Source organism: Xenopus laevis, chromosome 9_10L (genome assembly GCF_017654675.1).
Source record: "Xenopus laevis strain J_2021 chromosome 9_10L, Xenopus_laevis_v10.1, whole genome shotgun sequence".
Classification (NCBI taxonomy): Eukaryota; Metazoa; Chordata; class Amphibia; order Anura; family Pipidae; genus Xenopus; species Xenopus laevis.
This window is the reverse complement of record NC_054387.1, coordinates 6,161,272-6,184,616: the sequence shown is the minus strand read 5'-3', so window position 1 is coordinate 6,184,616 and position 23,345 is coordinate 6,161,272. Positions and strand designations below refer to the sequence as shown.

Sequence of the window (23,345 nt, the reverse complement as noted above, 5' to 3'; positions counted from 1 at the left end):
CCTGTTATGCAGATTGTTCGGGACCTGGGGTTTTCCGGATAACTGATCTTTCCATAATTGGGATCTTCATACCTTAAGTCTACTAGAAAATCATGTAAACATGAAATAAACCCAATAGGCTGGTTTTGCTTCCAATAAGGATTACTTATATCTTAGTTGGACTTGGAATCAAGTACAAGCTACTTATTATTTGTTATTAGTTATTTGGATAAGATTAAGTCTATGGGAGACAGCCATTCCATAATTTGGGTCTCTCTGGATAAAGGGTTTCTGGATAATGGATCCCATATATCTACATTGCAACATTACTATGTGATATTTATACCCATTTACACCTCTGTGAGCATCACCTACATATCTCTCATCATTACGTTTGATTATTTGTCTGTCTATGTCTGTCTATTTCTATATCCAGCTATAGCCGTTACCCAGGTCTCCACCTGCTCTGTATGTCCATTCATTTTCCATTATGTCTGTCTCTTCTGTCTGTCTACCTCCTCTCTTTGTGTCTACGCTATATAAATCTATTAAACCTTCTGGATTTATCATCTATATATCCATGCTTTCATTGGTCTGTATAACTGATATCCCATTTTATATTTATTTATCTGCTGCTATCTGCCATATTTATACCTCCCCATCACTGCTGGATCTCTGTTCATAGAGTGTAGGTGTGTCCTAATTGCAGGTTCCGTCTACAGGCGTTGAAATAGAAAATTATAACTGTTCAGCTTGCAGCAGCCACACCACACTGATAATTATATATATATATATATATATATATATATATATATATATATATATATATATACACACACACACATACACACACACACACACAGGTATGGGACCTGCTATCCTGTTATCTTTCTGTAATTTGGATCTTCATACCTTAAGCCTACTAGAAAAATCATGTAAAATAGACTGGCTTTGCTTCCGATAAGGATTAATTATACCTTAATTGGGATCAAGTACGAGCTACTGTTTTATTATTAGAGAGAAAAAGGAAATCATTTTTAAAGATTTAGATTATTTGTATAAAATGGAATCTATGGGAAACAGCCTTTCTGTAATTCAGAGTTTTCTAGATAAAGGGTTTTCGGATAACGGGTCCTATGCCTATATATATATATATATATATATATATATATATATATATATATATATATACACACACACTCTGTCCTATGCATATATATATATATATATATATATATATATATATATATATATATATATATACATACACACACATACAATCATAGTCTATAAATAAGGCACTTTAATATGAGTGGCCTGCGTACTGATAAATACTATACACTATATATATATATATATATATATATATATATATATATATATATATATATATATATATATATATATATACATATACATACACACACATACAATCATAGTCTATAAATAAGGCACTTTAATATGAGTGGCCTGCGTACTGATAAATACTATACACTATATATATATATATATATATATATATATATATATATATATATATATATATATATATATATATATATATGGATGCCTGAGTACTTGTGTTTAATTTGATCCTAACGAGTTCTTCGTTAGTAGTCTGGCAGGTGAAAAAAAGGGGCGGCCACCGAGAGAGAACAAAGGCTGAGATCTCTAGAGCAATTTTTTTATTCTTTCCTGTGGCAGATTCGGTTAAAAAAAAAAGAGTGGGCTATTCTCCAGCTTTAACACTTTCTCTGCCGGCCGACGTTGCCCATAAAATCTCACTGCAGTTTTCTGCCAATGTAATGCAACCTGTCTCCGACTTTATTCGCAGCTCTGTCGTGTATTGGTCCCTAATGGGCATTAAGGGTTAGGCGCTGCAATCCCTGAGTGTATATATTAATATATATGTGTATATTTCTATGTGTGCCTTAAATGTGCAATCCTTCCATTATGTATTTGGGTTGGGCGGATCTGGGAGGGAGGGGGCGCTCAGCTTCCATGCTGCCATCACCTGCAGGCACGATCCATTTCTTTATGATGTATGAAAAAGGAACTGCATTTGCTTTGGGGGCAAACGTTATTCTGTGCCGCACCCCAGTGATGCCCTTGAAGGTGGTACATAGCGGGTGAGGGGCAGAGTTAAGAATGGAGGCTGCACACAGCATGGTGGCATAATCGCATAGTCTGGCGACTGGAAGGGCTGTTGTTCTTTGCAAATCCCACCATCTGCTTTCCTGATCTTTGGCATTTAGGTTAGCGGCTCCTCCTGGCTGTTGGCACGTCCCTGACTGCAGTAGGTAGCCCATTCCTGTGCTTAACAAAGCCAATTGTGGCTTCTGTCCTCACTGCGGTTGTTTTAGTCTTGTTTATAAAAATATACGCCGTTTTTTAACCCCTTTCTGTGTCAGTGAACCTCCCCCCCTGGCGTAAGCAAGCTGAGTCTTGCCTAATGTTTGTGTATTGGAATTCCGCATTTACGGCTGAAGTCCTCGTGATTTTTATTGTGTGTGTGTTTGTGTATTATGTGTGTTCCATGAAGCCCGAGACACACCCCTTGCAGCGCAGTCGCTCCCCACTTTGCAGATGTTCTGCATCACACACCAGCCCCTTTTCCAACGTCTCCGCGTATCAATCTCGGCTTTTGTTTGGTTCCCAAAGTCGTGGTGTACAGAGCCCCCTCCGTCACATCTGTTGGTAGTTTATTCTCTCAGACCATTTAGTGGTTTTGTTGTGTCCCTCCCCCGCTGCAATACACAAGGGGCGAGACTGTGTCTCCTTTCACTTGCTCCTGTTGTTGCCAACGAGTGTATTTGTGGTCTTTGTCTTACGACGAGGCCAAAGGATCTCGGTCGAGGCTTTCGATTCTAAAAATGAACCCTGGACAGAATGAATATTTCACAATCCCATTGTTTACGTAAACAGTATAATAATATATATAAACAGTATAATAATTTTAGGATGAATATTGTAACACCGATTAGCTTCCTAGCTCTTACAAATTTAACACATTTGTCTTGCTGTCGAAAATGGAAAAAAATAACTATAATTTTCGAAGTTTGTCATGTCCTTTGCAATGTTTAATCATTCTTCTTGAATTTCGTGTAACCCGCCCGGCAGTTTGTAATGTGTGCCGCTATATTTATACATTGATGCCAACATTTTGAAAGGACATTTCGTCCTGGACCTTTGCACGAAAATGGAGCATAAGTTGACGTGCCTGTCATTGGTCGTGTTTATAGCACTGCAGTTGAATCTGATGGTGAGAGCAGATACCCTTGGCTATAAAGGGCAGTTCTATATGTATGGTTTTGGAGAACAATTGACTGCTTTGTAAGCAGAATAGGTTGATTTATTAATTAAGAACAAAGGTATGTGTTAAAGGAGCACTAAACCCTAAGTATGAATATGGCTAGAAATGCTATATTTTATATACCTAACTTACTGCACCAGCTTAAAGGTTCAGTATACATTTCAGCTCTACAACAGTAATGATCCAGGCCTACAAAATTATGCACAGGAGCTCGCCATCTTGCATTTTGCTAGACGAGTCAGTGATGCTGCACATTCTCAGTGTGCTATGGGCAGCTGGTGACAAGCAAAGCTTTGGGGTCGTTGCAAATCATCAAAGAGAAAAAAAAGTCCATTTGCCATCGAAGCTGATGCTACAGATCTGATTATTAAATTCTAATGCAAATTGCACTGGGTTCTGAGCCGCAAGGTAATGCGAAAATGAAATAATGACAAATTAGCCTTGTTTAGGACTTTTCTATTCTATATATACAGTATATTAAGTCCCTAAGCTCAGGTAAGTGATAGCAGCCCAGAACAGGTGCTGTAAAGGAGCAGAAAAAAATACAGAGAGCTGCAGGTATAGGATCTAATATCCAGAATGCTTGGGACCTGGGGTTTCGGGAAAAGTGATCTTTGTATCACTATACCTTAAGTCTGCTAAAATTATATTTATATATATTTATAAATAAAACCAATAGTATTGTTTGGCCACCAATTTGGAGCCATGCAGCTTAGTAAGGAGCAGGTTCAATGTACTGCTTAATTATTACAAAGAAAAATCATTTTTAAAAAACAGAACGTTATACTTATAATGGAGTCTGTGGGAGATGGCCACCCCAGTAATTTACATAGTTACATAGTTAGTTAATTACATAGTTAAATTGGGTTGAAAAAAGACAGTCCATCAAGTTCAACCCCTCCAAATGAAAACCCAGCCCCATACACACACCCCTCCCTACTTTTAATTAAATTCTATATACCCATACCTATACTAACTATAGAGTTTAGTATCACAATAGCATTTGATATTATGTCTGTCCAAAAAATCATCCAAGTCCCTCTTATAGTCATTAACTGAATCAGCATCACATCATCACCCGGCAGTGCATTCCACAACCTCACTGTCCTGACTGTGAAGAACCCTCTACGTTGCTTCAAATGAAAGTTCTTTTCTTCTAGTCTAAAGAGGTGGCCTCTGGTACGGTGATCCTCTTTATGGGTAAAAAGGTCCCTTGCTATTTGTCTATAATGTCCTCTAATGTACTTGTAAAGTCTAATCATGTCCCCTCGCAAGCGCCTTTTTTCCAGAGAAAACAACCCCAACCTTGACAGTCTACCCTCATAATTTAAGTCTTCCGTCCCTCTAACCAATTTAGTTGAATGTCTCTGCACTCTCTCCAGCTCATTTATATCCCTCTTAAGGACTGGAGTCCAAAACTGAACTGCATACTCCAGATGAGGCCTCACCAGGGACCTACAGGTATAAAGAGGCATAATTATGTTTTCATCCCTTGAGTTAATGCCCTTTTTTATACAAGACAGAACTTTATTTGCTTTAGTTGCCACAGAATGACACTGCCCAGAATTAGACAACGTGTTAATTTGGAGCAATTTGGAGCATTCTGCATAACAGGGTTCCAGTTTAGGGATCCCATACTAGTACTAGTGGCATTTTCAGAGGTGCTACCTGCTAAAGTGCTGGTACAGAACCCCAAAACATAATATATAGCATATGTAGCCTAATTCTATGTTAAGCTTTAGTTCTCCTTTAGTTGAATGTAAGAGAACATTTAGGGATAGATGAGACTTTGAGACTTGTGAAACTTTTAGGGGACCTGCCAGGACACATTATTTCTCACCAGAAAGTATAGAAACGTTTTCTCCGATTAGATCACTTCTCCAGTTCTCCTATCATGTCTTTCGATCAAAGTGAATTTTGAGTTTTGCCCAAACACACCAAATGGCATTGCTAGTGCTCGCCTATGAATGAACCCTCATCCAAGACCGCAGCAGATTACATTATTAATAACTCAATTATACAGCAAATTTTAAAAAATTCAAAGCAATACTCTTTATTCAAAAAAAGCTGGCATCCTTAATATGATTATGTTATCTGCGTGCAGCAGTATGGCTTTGGTACCCAGTGAATAAATAATAGACAGTTGCTGTTAAATACCAAAGTTTATGTATGGGCATATCATAGTCTTTGTATCTGGGATTGCCCTCTGCACTATTGGAAGCAGTGTTGGACTGGGACACCAGGGGCCCACCCTAAAACCTCAAACCAGGGGCCCACCAAAGAACCATAGACCAGGGGCCCACTCTCAGTACTATTATTATTCTTCTCCTCACTCAACCTCTATTCTCCTAGTCTCTATTCTCTACAAACTATAATTCCATATATTTAACCTCTTTGTTCTCCTAGAAATAGGAAATGGCCATGAAATAGGCCAAATCTTTAGCAGCTCAAGGGCCCCTTGACACCTGGGCCCACCGGGAGTTTTCCTGGTATCCCGGTGGGCCAGTCCGACACCGATTGGAAGGACCTAAACAACATAAAATCATAAAGGTACAGATGTTACATACTTTCTGGTTATTTCAAAATGGCAGAACCTTTACTAGGCAAGAGTAGTGCTAAAACTTATTTTTGGATGCTCAACAGGCTTGGGTTTCCTGTTTTGTGGGAACTGAGTAAAACAGCAGCATCCTGACTCGGAGATGATAAGGACCACACAAACAGTGGACAAGAAGCTGATGGCGACCTTGACTCTGTGGGAACATATTCCTGTTTAATATCTCCTTACATATGAAACACATTGTTAACCCTTTTCTATTTTCCCTTGATTTATAGATTACTGGAAAGAAATGAATAACTAGAGATCTATTAAAATGAGAAAAAGAAAGAAATACCATTTGAAAGTTCTTTTCATTGCCTCAGCAGTAACAATCATGGGCCGTGAGCTACTTGCTCCAGAGACCTTCATGTTGAGGTTCACTAATATATAGAGAGTCATTCAATAAATTTAAAAAGAAACATATGAAACCTTCTCAACAACTTTCATAGAAATGCAGACAAGGACTAACGTTCCTTTAGGCGAGAAGGCAGCAATGATTAGACGCTAAGGGAAGGCTGCCTAAATGTAATCAATTTCTCCCTATGGTTTAAGGATGTTCGCTCGATCTTCATGTGACACTGGGTATGTGTTACTGAATGAAGCCCATGAATCGAGGAAATTAAATACCATCATTAGAAGTCTTACCAAGTTTACCAATATCTTCTGCTTCATAGAGGCATCCAATTGGTGGTTGATTTGACGCAAGCTCAATGGATTGTGAACTCACAAAGAGTCAGAACCCTGAACAAATGAATCACAAAGTTTTTATAGACTAAATAGGGAGTTACCGGTGGGAGAGAGATATTGTTCCAAAGAACAGAGAAACAAAGAACTGTTCTTACAGCCAGTCAGGTGGTTCTTCTTCAAGGCCAGGGTACTAGTGACCAAGACTAGTTTGAGAACAGAATCCATCCAAGTCAGAGGGGCTCCAGGGTACTCTTCACGCACAGATTTTTATTCTTCTTTAATGGTAATTCTAGTGTGTATGTTGGATTAGGCAGAGGACAATGTGATGAGAACCCCTAGAATTACCACCAGCCTGAAGGTGAACGTAGCTTCAGGGCTTCAATAAGCGCACTTGCATGTAATTCAGACTTGGGAGGTGGAAACAATTGCATTGGTGTCTAACACAATGTTTCTGATATGTGCTTCCATTGGATGCTTATAGATCGAAGTAGTGATAAAGAAAATTTACAGCATATAAATAAATCCCTCAGTTCAGCATCACTGACAGATCTACGTTAACGTTTTTTTGTGCATTACTGTGGGATCTAGGAGTGTCATATTTAATGTCTGCATTTATAGCTTCGCTGACAGATCTGAGAGTCTTGTCAATACTCTTCAATGAGACCATTGCTGACAGTTCTGATCCTCTTAGAAATGCTTTCCCAAAGAACGTTACTGACAATTACATGCTGTGTTCACCAATACGGTCATTAATGATAGATGCTGGAAATACTCCCCAGCGACACATTACCTTTTGCTTTTAAGTAGGCGAGAACCTGCCTTATCCATTAGCTCTCAGTGATCTTGAGAGTTGCCGAAGGACCATTCTCCCAGTATTACAGGGAACATATGAGTTATAAACCAAGATGCTTGTTTTTTTTGTGAGGACTTAAATGCCCTGGCAATTTTATTTCTTTCCTGTACAGAACAGAGCACCCCGATATCATCCTGCAAAGGACTTATATTGTAGACACAAAAGATAATACCCAGGTGCAAAGCGTGTTTGTTAAGTAGAGTAGCCCTCTTTAGTAAAGGTCTAAAATGCTAACGATTTAATAGTGAACGGGACACTGGATAAGAACAGATCTGGGAAACACACCCAGTGGTTTGAAAATGGCTTTTCATGGTGGAATGTGCAACATAAATGAATTCACTTAATTGACAAGCATGATGAAGTCTAAAAGAGGTGGTTTAGAGTGATAAGCATGAGCCGGAAGGAAGGAAAACTTTTTATGATGCTGTATGGGACAGCAGATTATATAATTTGTAGATGGTGTAGCTATAAGCTTTTGTGTACTTTCACAGAAGTTGTGTGCAAGACATGTCTTGCCTTCTGTATCTACCAGATAGCAGTGACCTGGTGCTTTAGTGCCTACTAAGACCTAACTGCCACCCTGCTGACATCAGTAGCATACCATTTTACCACTTAGTATTGACTTACTTTTCAATCATATCAAGGTTTACACATATAGTAACACCATGGATGTTGCACTTTGTGTCTTTATTTAGCATGGTTATGTATTTTTTAAGCTTTACACAATCCCTTCATAAACCCTCAACAAAAGTTAATCAATACGTGGAATTGCTTTGACTCTGACAGTACGTAGTAAATATATTGAGATGATTTTTGCCGCTAAAACCATATTATACCCATCAAATCTATGCTCAGCTTTTATTGTTGAGTAATACAAGGACCTCATAATTTCTGAGGGATCACTAACGGCTCTGCTTTAACCCCTCAGCAGTATCCACCAATCAGTCCAGTGTTCTGTGTCAAGAGTCTTCCAGGACACTAAACCTTATACAGATTCATAGTCCACTGAACTGCACCTTTGGTGGAGAAGAAAGGGAAGATGATGGCTATCAAGGTCCCACTTTTTGCCGTTGTTCTTCTTCGTTACATGGCTCTAATGCTGATTCATTTTCATTCCTTTCCTCGGACACATTACTCATTAATGAAGATACTTGTCCAGGGGGATTGAATATTAACATACCTTTGGAAAGTGATGAGCTTACACCGTAGAATTCCCTAATTAAGTAATGATGAACACAGCAAGCCCAGGAAGGCCATACATATTTAAAGCCAATTAGGTTAAGCTGTATCTGGGATATGTAATATGCACACTTTTTTTCTGCTAATAGGACAAGTGTTGATTTTGGAGAAAGTCCCTTTGATATTGGATAGGGGATGATCCAGATGATGTCAGAGCTGCCATTTTGATTTTCATCCAGATTGGGCATGCCATTGTAAAAAAAAAAAAAAAAAGATTCTCAGTTTAATATTAATTAAATTCTAGCAGAAAAAGGGCAGAAATGTATTTATAAATCTGGAAGTACTTCTACTCTTAGTGGTATTTGTCAAGAGTATCAGTTCTTTGTGGCCAATGCCAAGGCCAGGAGCTCCATTCATAGGCTTTGGAGGATACAGAGTGGAACTAAAGCACCAAAATAACTTTTCTTAGAAATTTAATTTAGAGCCATACGGCAACTAATTGCTCGATGTAAGCAAATTATAGTGGGTATTTTTACATAAGGTTCTGAAGAGAAGGTTGGTTTTATCACTGTTTCTTGAGAGACCTGCTTGGAAGGTATGTAGAAGAGACAATTGTTCTAGTTAATGCTACAACATTTCATTGACAGTTGAGAATGACTTAATGGCACTTCCATAGATGTGGTCTTTGCTTCTGGATGTAAAGTGATGTATATATCCATTTAATGCTGAATAATTGAAAGGCCTGGTGATGATATGAAGAACTCCTTGTACTGATAATGATCCATTATTACACTTCAGAGGATTCTGATGCATTAGCAAAACTAGATCACTCCTGCAGTGCTGCTCTGAATCTGATAGCCAATGATTTGTAAGTGTTTCTATTCTGTTTATTCACTTTAACCAGGCTCCTCATAAATACAAATATTGTAATGTTCTTGGCTACAGTTTAGATGATCAGCAGCCCAAGTAAACCAAAGAACAGAATTGGTAAGGTACCACAAAGATTTCATCTTAACGGTCTTGGAGAGCCCCCCAAACACTGTGTTTGGAACAGCCAAAACAATAATGTACAGACCTGGTGAAGCTCGGAAAATAATATCAGTAGCCACCGTCTTGAATTAAAGTTTTTCTATAGTCATCAGTAGTGGCATTGAGAAAAAGTGAAAGCTCATTGCTGGCAATGGAATTGGGAACTGGTGACCTGCATGCACATCTTCAACTACGGGAGTCTGTTATACCTTAAAGACAACATATTGGATTCTGAGTGTATATATTGATTCCTTTTAAGATAAACAAGGCACTCAGTACTCATGAACTAGTCAACCCAAATCTACAGGACAACAAGTTTACAGGTTTACCTTAGGGAACTACATAATATATGGACCTTCTTGAAAAAGGCTGTGATGGTGACTTTTCTTCCAGTTGGAGATTGAAGTACGGAGCTTCAGCTGGCTATACAGGTACACGGTGGTTCAAAGACCCAGACTGATATCTGTGTACAAATGGATATTGGTTTGTCAAAGAATTGGGCAGGTTTACAAATGAAGCAGTGAGAATTTTCCCCACTAAGGCACTGTTAGCAGAATTTAGTGAGATGTGACCTTTGGTCAAATCCTGTGAAGATGTGTTTGCCGAGGCAAGCAATATGGGGATTGCTACATGCATAAAGGCAAAAAATGCAGAGGAGAAAATCGTAGGGCCTTATAAGACGCCATGACCTCTTACTTGTCTGTTTCATGAACAAGAAGCCTGCTTATCACACATCAATACCCCCAACAAATGGTCTCCACTACTGCTCTAAATTGGTGCATCTTCATTCTAGACACTCATAGGATTTATTCAACTAGTGTGTTCCACTGAGGCTCTTTAAATAGATATATATGCTTCAGAATTTATATGGAGTAATTCCCGGCATCCTTAGCCTGTGCTTCTGGCTGATTTGTTAGCGTATAGCAAAGGTCTATAGATTTTTCGGGTTTGAGACTGCACTGCAGCCCAGCATTTGGCTTGGGCATCAAACGGCTCATCATGAGTTCACAAAGATATGAAAATGTGTCCATAACTGGTACTTTCCTGTTGTTTCAGGGGGTTCCCAATAGGGTTACGAGGTGTAGCAGAAGCCAGATGATTAATAGACGCGGGAGGAAGCATGCAAGCCTGTTTTGTTGGGGTTTATATTCCCTTTAATTTTATTCCGTTGGTTACACCATGGTGTTGTGGTATTTCAAGCAGGGAAGGCATTGTCCTTTTAACGAATGGCATTTTTAAGGGAAGCAAGTGATGAAAGATGGGTACGACTGCAATTCTCACCTCGTTTACAGCAGAGGCAGAAACTGCAGTGTCAGATACAGAGTAACAATGCACCTTGGTTCCTGGAATGCATTTAGACGGCTCAGATTTCCACGAAGGTTTCTTTTTTTGGATGCGTTCTCCTGATGCTGCAACTCTCACGTTCGCCTTATTATCCCCCTCCTTTTGTAGAACAGAGTCCTCCCTCCTTTACTTTCTCGCCTGACTCTGTTATCCTAACTCTGTCCTCAGCACCTGGAGGCGAAACGCGTCAGTGCTCAATGGGAACCCGACAGCTGCCAGGGAAAGTGAGGATGGGGCTGAGACATGGGAACTTAAACAACCATGCCAACACTCTGAGTAATCACAAATTAAAAGAAGAGCTATGAACTAAAGCCCAAAATTTGTCCCATCTTTCTCCCCCACCTCACGAGAGCTGCCAGTGGTGTTGCCTAGCACCGAGCAGCATCTGTGTTTGCACCAGTGTTTTTGCTTATGTTGAAGTGACAGTTTGGTTGATCTGCTTGGAAAGCTCCATTCCCCCAGCTCTAGAGCTATTAATAGAGGAGACACAGGAAGGATTGATGTAACCCAAGCCACCCTTCTGCCGGCTCATGTATCCCCCCTACACATGACACACAGCTCCCTGTATGTAGCTTCCACTGCACAGGGGAAAATTATTTGGTATTACCTTCGTCTGGCAAGGAAGGGGTTATAAGAGAGAGAGAGGCAACAGAGAGGTAAGAGAATACCTGACTGTCATCTAAGGGGCACCTAGGTGAATCCCAGACTTTCAATGTCCCACTGGGAAGTTTATAAGCTCTGTAAACTGTTACAGACTTGTTTAGGCCCAGTGTTTTACAAAGAAGTACCACTGTATACTGATTATTCTATATATATATATATATATATATATATATATATATATATATATATATATATATATATATATATATATATATATATATATATATATATATATATATACATAGAGAGATAGAGCAATCTGCCGTGCTTGTAGAGCATTACTTTATTTATAGTTCTGATATAAATACTCATACATTACATACTCATTTATTCTGATATACATACGCACTACATTTTGACCTGTTATCCGGAAACCCGCTATCCAGAATCCCGCTCAGTATTACGGGAAAGCCCTTTCCCGTAGACTCCATTTTAATCAAATAATTGAAATTCTAAAAAATGATTTCCTGTTTCTGTGTAATAATAAAACAGTCGCTTGTACTTGATCCCAACTAAGATATAATTAATCCTTATTGGAAGCAAAACCAGCCTATTGGGGTTGTTTAATGTTTACATGATTTTCTAGTGGATGGTATGAAGATCCATTATCCGGAAAACCCCAGGTCCCAAGCATTCTGGATAACAGGTCCCATACCTATACAGCTTTAGAAGAATAAACCCCCTAAAAATAAAACATTATTCTAACGACACATTCATTATAGAGCGTCTGTGTTCTTGAAGTTAATTTTAAATGTAGTTGCTATTAAAAATGAATTTCTGTCCCTTCCTGCACTGCTGGTATTCCTCTTGACACAATGTAGCAGAAGACAGCCTTGTATGCGACTTCACAGGGCTGAGAAGTAGGGATGCCCCGAATCCAGGATTCGGTTCGGGATTCGGCCAGGATTCGGCCTTTTTCTGCAGGATTCGGCCGAATCCTTCTGCCCAGCCGAACCGAATCCTAATTTGCATATGCAAATTAGGGGTGGGAGGGAAATTGCATGACTTTTTGTCAGAAAACAAGGAAGTAAAAAATGTTTTCCCCTTACCACCCCTAATTTGCATATGCAAATTAGGGTTCGGATTCAGTTCGGTATTCGGCCGAATCTTTCACGAAGGATTCGGGGGTTTGGCCGAATCCAAAAAAGTGGATTCGGTGCATCCCTACTGAGAAGAGGAAGGGACAGACAGATACAGATATGGGATCCTTTATCCGGAAACCCTTTATCCAGAATGTTCCAAAATTCTCCCATAGACTCAATTTTATCCAAATTTTTAAAAATGATTTCCTTTTTCTGTGTAATAATAAAACAGTACCTTGTACTTGATCCCAACTAAGATATAATTCACCCTTATTGGAAGCAAAACCAGCCTATTGGGTTTATATAATATTTAGATGATTTTCTAGTAGTATGAAGATCCAAATTATGGAAAGATCCGTTATCCGGAAAGCCCCAGGTCCCGAGAATTCTGGATAACAGGTCCCATACCTGTACTGTTTTCAATAGCAATTCCGTTTATAAATGTATTAAAAATCACTGAAAATTCATCAGAATTGTTGCCTAGAATTAAATGTTCTATCCTAAGGCCAAAAGTTGAATACGATATGTAGCTGGCGATTCTGTTATAGGAATTTCATGCAGTTACTGACCCAAATGGTAAATATTCATCACCAAATGAGGCAGAAAAGTGTGATCAGACCTCGTTTATCAGAATGGACAATGGCACGTCTCTCTCCCAGCCACTAATTAAAAACCAGAGAGGTCGTTGTCATTGTTCGGCTAAAGGGGGACAAAAAAGGGGATTTGATAGAAGTGAAGCCATGTGTGCAGTAATGATCACCCGCACACTCGCTTGCATTCTAATTCACCAGCGTTACATCGATTGGCTCCAGCCACTGTGACCTTTTTATAGGAGAATCCACTGAATGTAAAGAAACGGCATTAAAGGGGCAGTTCACCTTTAAGTTAATTTTAAGTCTGTTATAGAATGGATAATTCTAAGCAACTTTTCAATTGCTCTTCATTTTTTATAGTTTTTTTAATAATTTGCCTTCTTCTGACTCTTTCCAGCTTTCAAATGGGGGGGTCACTGACCCCGTCTTAAAAACCAAATGCTCTGTACAGTTTTTAAATGTATTTTTATCGATACTTTTCATTCTCCGATTTCTATTCAGGACTCTCCCATTCATGTTCCAGTCTCTTATTAAAATCAATGCATGGTTGCTAGGGTAAATAACTCAAATAATAAAAAATGAAAACCAATTGCAAATTGACTCAGAATATCCCTCTCTACATAATACTAACAGTTAATTTAAAGGTGAACAACCCCTTCAAAGGCATGACACAGTGGGTAGTTTACCTTTATTATGACGTATACAGATATATTCTGAGACAATTTGCAATTGGTCTTATTTAAAGGCACAAGGCTGCAGTATGCGTTTATTATAAGGGATAATGGACACAGGTAGGCCTCATGCTGAATAATTACTATTTATGTAACTTGTTGTGTGACTATTATTTCGTTCACGGGAGAAGCCGCAATTCCTTTACCCTCCTCTCTGTGCTACGACTCCCAGCTCCTCCATGTGGCCTGTATGTTGTAGATAAAGCAGTCACCCCAGCAGCAAGATAAGGCACACTCACACTTATCTGCAAGAGGGGCCTAAAACTATTTCACTGCATCTACCGCATTTGCAGCGATAGCCGGATACCTTCTTGCCTTCTATTTAAGGTAGGTTTATGTATTAGCCATCTCACCTTCCTGTGTTATGTTATGGGATATTCCATCAATAGGGTGAGCAGGGCTAGTTTTAGGGTGGGGCAAGGGAACATGCCCTGGGGTCCAGCAACAGAGTGGTTGCAATGGATATAAAGTACAGTAGTAGAAAGGGGTATGCAGGTGCTTATTTTTGAATTCCTGGTTTGGGGGCACGTTTTGGTTGTATAAAAACCAGGTGTAACGCCAAACAGAGACTCCTATAGGCCGACTGTCCATGTTGGGGCATATTGGGGTTACGGAATGGCCCTTATTTTACACCACCCAGGAAAATTTTTCATGCTTGCAATGCTCCCGACTTCTTTTACATGTGAATGTGGCCAGGGTTGGACTGGGGGGCCCAAGGCCCACCGGGGCTACTGTCGCAGTGCCCCCCTCCAGGTCCCCTGCCGCCGGGTTCCACTGGCGAGCCGACACCCCACTGCCGCACATGTCTGTGTGCACACGCACTTTGTGTTTGCCGCAACCTGCGGCAGGAAGATTAGAACATGGAGCGGGACTGGCCTGGTGGGGCCCACAAGAGCCAGGGGCTCACCCGGTATTTTCACAGTGCCCTCCCGCCCCAGTCCGACCCTGAATGTGGCTCACGGGTAGAAAAGATTGGGGACCTCTGGTGTATAGTGTAATGGTTTTTATTTGGAAGACGCTGGGAGTAGAGACACAACAGATGGAGGGCTGCATGTTGTATGCTTTCTGGAGATGCACCGAATCCACTATTTTGGATTCAGCCAAACCCCCAAATCCTTCTTGAAAGATTTGGGCAAATACCGCATATGCAAATTAGGGCTGGGAAGGGGAAAACTTATTTACTTCCTTGTTTTGTGACAAAAAGTCAAGCAATTTCCCTCCCCGCCCCTAATTTGCATATGCAAATTCGGATTCGGTTCGGCCAGGCAGAAGGATTCGGCCGAATGCGAATCCTGCTGAAAAAGGACGAATCCTGGATTCGGTGCCTCCCTAATGCTTTCTTGCATTGCCAGGACCCCTCTTAACGCAATCTGGTTGGCTACTGCCTATATAATTTTTTTCCCTTCCCTCTGGTTTTGTCAGGATTACTGTGTTGTAATTCAGTTGGGTTTCTAGGAAATAATCATGGGGGAGTACGAGCAGCGCTGAAGAAATGTAAATGCAGGCAGCACCCAGTTTTATATGGAGAAGCAGCCATGTTGTTTGCTTTAGTCAGTACAGTATGAGGGTATGACTTGTGTGCAGGGAATATTCCTTCTGCGTGTATTATGTTTATAGACAAAGTAGAAGTGGTGATGGTCAATGTGTTTGGTTTAAAATATATTAGGGTTTCATGCAAGGCTAAGCAGGCGGCCCCTGGATCCAAATGCGGATGAAATAACAAATGATTGAATGGTTCCTCCTTGAATCTTGGTTTGGGGTTAATTGTGAGAAGCGGAAGCCTTGTTTTAATTCCACACTCACCAAACTTTGCTCTTGGGTTTCCAAAAATGTGAGCGAGAGCTGGAAGCTGCTCTGTATCCATTACAGGACCTTGGAGAGGGGCCCAGAAAGTGCCCTATAATATAATAGGCCCAGAGCATGTCAATAAGGGGATGTCAGCGTTACTCTTGCTTCAGGGAAATAAGCGCAACACAGAATTTAATTTAAATTCATCACTGGAAGCGACCCACAATTTCAACATTCCCTTTCCTAAGCACAGCTCCTTACTCCGAACCTATGTGCTTTATCCCTTAGCTTGCCTGCCTTGTATTGCTCTTATAACTTTGGAATACGGATGTTTTCATTAAATTGCTTATTTGTTAATGACACATTGGGGGCACCCCAATACCCCCGGGGCACACCAGCAGTGCAGGATCCTTGTAAGCTGTATATGTTGGTCTCCCTCTATTGTCATTTTGTGTTTGTTTAATTATGTAACTATCCTAGAGCTTTATACGCTGATAATAGTTTCCAAGAGGCAAAAAAATAACCTGGAAAATATATTAGGGATGCACCCTGCTTTTTATGGTTTGGGGCGAATCCCCAAATCCAGATGTACAGATTCGAGGAGATACTAAAGCAAATCTGAACCCTTTGTCAGTGCCGGAACAACAGGTATATAGGGTTTGGATTTTGTTCGGCCAGGCTCTTGGATTCGCCTGAATCCTGATAAAAATAGCTTGGATTTAGCCGAATCCCAAACTGAATGTGGTATTTGGTATATCCCAAAAAAATATATGTCATCAGTCATATTCAGTGACTAATGATGTAATCAGCTATAATCAGTGCCTAGTGATGTCATCAGTATTATAATCAGTGCCTAGTGATGTCATCAGTATTATAATCAGTGTCTAATGATGTCATCAGTTATAATAAGTACCTAGTAATGTCATCAGTTATATTCAGTGCCTAGTGATGTCATCAGTATTATAATCAGTGCCTAGTGATGTCATCAGTATTATAATCAGTGCCTAGTGATGTCATCAGTATTATAATCAGTGTCTAATGATGTCATCAGTATTATAATCAGTGCCTAATGATGTCATCAGTTATATTCAGTGCGTAGTGATGTCATCAGTATTATAATCAGTGCTTAGTGATGTCATCAGTATTATAATCAGTGCCTAATGATGTCATCAGTTATAATAAGTACCTAGTAATGTCATCAATTATATTCAGTGCCTAGTGATGTCATCAGCTATCTTCAGTGCCTAGTGATGTCATCAGTTATAATCAGTGCCTAGTGATGTCATCAGTTATACTCAGTGCCTAGTGATGTCATCAGTATAATCAGTGCCTAGTGATGTCATTTTCAACAGGATTCGTATTCAGATGAATCCTCATGACTGGTCGAACCAAATCCTAATCCCTAATTTGCATTTGCAAATTCCGTTTTGGTTCTGTATTTGGCCAAGTCTTTCATGAAGGATTCACCGAATCCCAAATAGTAGATTATTTGCATCCCTTGTTATAATTGGTGCCTAGTGATGTAATCAGTTATACTCAGTGCTTAGTGATGTCATTGGTTGTAATCATGTCTTAATGATGTTGTCAGTTCTAATCAGGGCATAGTGATGTCATCACTTATACCTGGAGCTGAGTGTGACTGTTTATTTTGATCAATTTTCTGCACCGAAACAAATCATCTTGTTTTGGGGGGTCCAATACTAATGGTGCCGAGGGGCTCGTTGCACTGTAACAAGGAAAGGCCTTAATGTAACTGCGCCCTGTGCTGTCTGTCCTTGGGTTCTCGCTAAAAAATAATCCATTTAACAGCTGTGCAGTTACATAACCTACGTCTGTAGCGACATTCAGCCGCAAGCTCTCTCTTTGCCATTCTGATGATTTTATGGAGCACACGGGGAATATAATCCCGGCTGGAACCCTCATAAATACACAGGGGCCGCCCCAACCTTCTTGTTAGTGTCCCTGCGATTCATTTCACTTTCTCTGCTGGATTTATTGCTCCGTGGGAGTGAGTGGAGATCCTGTGTCCATATATATATATGTATTTAACGTATGTGCCATTGTTTGAGTGGGGCTGTAAGAATACACAAAAAGATATTCCCAGTCCGGGTTCCAGAAGTGGATCAGCCGCATGACTTACTGGCCGGTAAATAGAAGCAGCAAATACAGGAAGGGCATGTGACTCATAGATTTCTTCCTCTGGGATCTATAAATACTGCTGGGAGATCAGCCGCAGCCTCTGCACTCGCTTATAGCACCAGGGAGAGACCGGCCTGTGTGTACGAATGTTACTCAGGCCTAAATAATCAGCCCTCTAATCTAATTATCTCTTCTTCCAAAGATGTCAATTTTCATAATTTGTATTCTTAACTTTAATTGCCGTGTTATTATTCATTTCTTTTTGGCTGTAGTATTGCATGGGAATATTGTTTAAACCCAACTTGCACTTTATTATGGTTGTTACTATAGGCACCATCTCTCCCTACTATACCTGCTATCCCACAGTCACACTCCCTTCCCAGAGACTATTATCCACTGTTACTATAGACACCATCTCTCCCTACTATACCTGCTATCCCACAGTCACACTCCCTTCCCAGAGACTATTATCCACTGTTACTATAGGCACCATCTCTCCCTACTATACCTGCTATCCCACAGTCACACTCCCTTCCCAGAGACTATTATCCACTGTTACTATAGGCACCATCTCTCCCTACTTTACCTGCTATCCCACAGTCACACTCCCTTCCCAGAGACTATTATCCACTGTTACTATAGGCACCATCTCTCCCTACTTTACCTGCTATCCCACAGTCACACTCCCTTCCCAGAGACTATTATCCACTGTTACTATAGGCACCATCTCTCCCTACTATACCTGCTATCCCACAGTCACACTCCCTTCCCAGAGACTATTATCCACTGTTACTATAGGCACCATCTCTCCCTACTATACCTGCTATCCCACAGTCACACTCCCTTCCCAGAGACTATTATCCACTGTTACTATAGACACCATCTCCCCCTACTATACCTGCTATCCCACAGTCACACTCCCTTCCCAGAGACTATTATCCACTGTTACTATAGACACCATCTCTCCCTACTATACCTGCTATCCCACAGTTACACTCCCTTCCCACAGACTATTATCCACTGTTACTATAGGCACCATCTCTCCCTACTATACCTGCTAACCCACAGTCACACTCCCTTCCCAGAGACTATTATCCACTGTTACTATAGGCACCATCTCTCCCTACTATACCTGCTATCCCACAGTCACACTCCCTTCCCAGAGACTATTATCCACTGTTACTATAGGCACCATCTCTCCCTACTTTACCTGCTATCCCACAGTCACACTCCCTTCCCAGAGACTATTATCCACTGTTACTATAGGCACCATCTCTCCCTACTTTACCTGCTATCCCACAGTCACACTCCCTTCCCAGAGACTATTATCCACTGTTACTATAGGCACCATCTCTCCCTACTATACCTGCTATCCCACAGTCACACTCCCTTCCCAGAGACTATTATCCACTGTTACTATAGGCACCATCTCTCCCTACTTTACCTGCTATCCCACAGTCACACTCCCTTCCCAGAGACTATTATCCACTGTTACTATAGACACCATCTCCCCCTACTATACCTGCTATCCCACCAGTCACACTCCCTTCCCAGAGACTATTATCCACTGTTACTATAGACACCATCTCTCCCTACTATACCTGCTATCCCACAGTTACACTCCCTTCCCACAGACTATTATCCACTGTTACTATAGGCACCATCTCTCCCTACTATACCTGCTAACCCACAGTCACACTCCCTTCCCAGAGACTATTATCCACTGTTACTATAGGCACCATCTCTCCCTACTATACCTGCTATCCCACAGTCACACTCCCTTCCCAGAGACTATTATCCACTGTTACTATAGGCACCATCTCTCCCTACTTTACCTGCCTATCCCACAGTCACACTCCCTTCCCAGAGACTATTATCCACTGTTTACTATAGGCACCATCTCTCCCTACTTTACCTGCTATCCCACAGTCACACTCCCTTCCCAGAGACTATTATCCACTGTTACTATAGGCACCATCTCTCCCTACTATACCTGCTATCCCACAGTCACACTCCCTTCCCAGAGACTATTATCCACTGTTACTATAGGCACCATCTCTCCCTACTATACCTGCTATCCACAGTCACACTCCCTTCCCAGAGACTATTATCCACTGTTACTATAGACACCATCTCTCCCTACTATACCTGCTATCCCACAGTTACACTCCCTTCCCACAGACTATTATCCACTGTTACTATAGGCACCATCTCTCCCTACTATACCTGCTAACCCACAGTCACACTCCCTTCCCAGAGACTATTATCCACTGTTACTATAGGCACCATCTCTCCCTACTATACCTGCTATCCCACAGTCCACACTCCCTTCCAGAGACTATCATCCCACTGTTACTATAGACACCATCTCTCCCTACTATACCTGCTATCCCACAGTCACACTCCCTTCACAGAGACTATTATCCACTGTTACTATAGACACCATCTCTCCCTACTATACCTGCTATCCCACAGTCACACTCTCTTCCCAGAGACTATTATCCCACTGTTACTATAGACACAATCTCTCCCTACTATACCTGCTATCCCACAGTCACATTCCCTTCACAGAGACTATTATCCACTGTTACTATAGGCACCATCTCTCCCTACTATACCTGCTATCCCACAGTCACACTCCCTTCCCAGAGACTATTATCCCACTGTTACTATAGACACCATCTCTCCCTACTATACCTGCTATCCCACAGTCACACTCCCTTCCCAGAGACTATTATCCACTGTTACTATAGACACCATCTCTCCCTACTATACCTGCTATCCCACAGTCACACTACCTTCCCAGAGACTATTATCCCACTGTTACTATAGACACCATCTCTCCCTACTATACCTGCTATCCCACAGTCACATTCCCTTCACAGAGACTATTATCCACTGTTACTATAGGCACCATCTCTCCCTACTATACCTGCTATCCCACAGTCACACTCCCTTCCCAGAGACTATTATCCACTGTTACTATAGACACATCTCTCCCTACTATACCTGCTATCTCACAGTCATACTCCCTTCCCAGAGACTATTATCCCACTGTTACTATAGACACCATCTCTCCCTACTATACCTGCTATCCCACAGTCACACTCCCTTCCCAGAGACTATTATCCCACTGTTACTATAGGCACCATCTCTCCCTACTATACCTGTTATCCCACAGTCACACTCCCTTCCCAGAGACTATTATCCACTGTTACTATAGGCACCATCTCTCCCTACTATACCTGCTATCCCACAGTCACACTCCCTTCCCAGAGACTATTATCCACTGTTACTATAGACACCATCTCTCCCTACTATACCTGCTATCCCACAGTCACACTCCCTTCCCAGAGACTATTATCCACTGTTACTATAGACACCATCTCTCCCTACTATACCTGCTATCCCACAGTCACAGTCCCTTCCCAGAGACTATTATCCCACTGTTACTATAGGCACCATCTCTCCCTACTATACCTGCTATCCCACAGTCACAGTCCCTTCCCAGAGACTATTATCCCACTGTTACTATAGACACCATCTCTCCCTACTATACCTGCTATCCAACAGTCACACTCCCTTCCCAGAGACTATTATCCACTGTTACTATAGACACCATCTCTCCCTACTATACCTGCTATCCCACAGTCACACTCCCTTCCCAGAGACTATTATCCACTGTTACTATAGACACCATCTCTCCCTACTATACCTGCTATCCCACAGTCACACTCCCTTCCCAGAGACTATTATCCACTGTTACTATAGACACATCTCTCCCTACTATACCTGCTATCCCACAGTCACACTCCCTTCCCAGAGACTATTATCCACTGTTACTATAGACACCATCTCTCCCTACTATACCTGCTATCCCACAGTCACACTCCCTTCCCAGAGACTATTATCCACTGTTACTATAGGCACCATCTCTCCCTACTATACCTGCTATCCCACAGTCACACTCCCTTCCCAGATTATCCCTTCACGACAGAATTATATTCTTTATGAGGCTTTTAATAATAAATGCTGTAATGATTAGGGGAGCTAGTATCTTTAGAATGAATAAACTCTCCTTGAAATCAATTTTTATACAGGAAAGTTGAATATATCTGAAGGTAATTATAGTAAAAGCATCCTAACTGTCAGCTGGGGCTGTGTAACATATCCTGCTGCACAGTTTTACACATCAGTGAGATAAAGCAGACTCCCATTCTGTAGTCAGGCGATAACTCGTAAAAACAACATGGCGTGGGACTTTCCTTAAGAAAAGAACCGTTCAGAAGGCACTGTGGGGGGTCATTTGTATACATGGCATTGATAACATTTATCACTGCTAATATCATGGTATAATATGTTTTGGGAAGAAGTATTTGCCCTCAACTTTTATTTTGGTTGTCTTTCCCTAGGTTCACCTCGTGGCAGGATGGCTGATCATTACCAGGACTATGATTCGGTGGGAGACCACACCGCAGACGGGTCAGCTCAGCAGATCTACACGGGAGGCGCCGGTGTTCACGTTCTGGAGAGCAGTCAAGAGAGCGTTATACGACTTCCTAGCGCAGCACATGGAGATGGTAGGGTCAACTTTTTGCATTTTTCGGTCAAAAACTACCTGTGCTCTGGTAATATAGTTTATCTTATTCTGCAGCTAATAACAGTATTAACTGTAAACATACATTAAACAGACAGCAGATGCTTGTATAGGCTAGACAGGAGAATTGTGTAATCTAGACTGGCATTGCTTCCCGAACTTTTCACAATGATCCTTATTGTATATTTGAATCTTATTATATTTGGCTTTTCATCCAGAAGCCTCAGGAACGTCGTGCTGATTGTTCCCCTGTAACACCTTTTGTTATCCTAGCATGGCTGATACAGATTCACTTCTCAAAAGTATTGGCCGCATTGGCTCCTCTCACAGCTATTGAAGATATTTATCAAAGAGTGAAGTTATAGTTAACCACAGTCTGCTATAGTGAAATACCGCCTCTCTAGGTTAATTTTTTGAACTTTCACCCTTTGATGAATACGCCTTTAAAAATACCATAGAAACAAATGGAGTGGCAGAATTTTACTCTAGAGGACTGTGGCGATCTCTAACTTCACTCTTTGATAAATATACCCCATAGAGTAAGGTGACCAGATTTATGGAAAGAAATCTGGGGATAGAGGGGAATGTTGACACCCCCCCCACCCACTAAACACTCCCCATTTTACAAATACACTCTCTGCGAATATATTAATGAACGTAGTGGCAATTCCATGTACAATACCCCAGAATTCATAGTAGGATGGTATAGAGGCAATTCCATGTACAATACCCCAGAATTCATAGTAGGATGGTATAGAGGCAATTCCATGTA

General features: G+C 41.0%; 1 protein-coding gene across 7 annotated transcripts in view; it reads left to right on the top strand.

The window, feature by feature from the left end:
• mapt.L (microtubule associated protein tau L homeolog) overlaps nt 1-23,345 on the top strand; it is a 45,611-nt gene that overhangs the window by 1,608 nt on the left and 20,658 nt on the right. For 5 of the 7 annotated variants that reach the window (XM_018234164.2, XM_018234159.2, XM_018234160.2 and 2 more), the window contains 1 exon segment: nt 22,389-22,556. In XM_018234164.2, coding sequence (XP_018089653.1) covers nt 22,406-22,556 — 151 coding nt within the window. In that variant the 5' untranslated portion in view covers nt 22,389-22,405. 7 annotated transcript variants of the gene reach the window in all.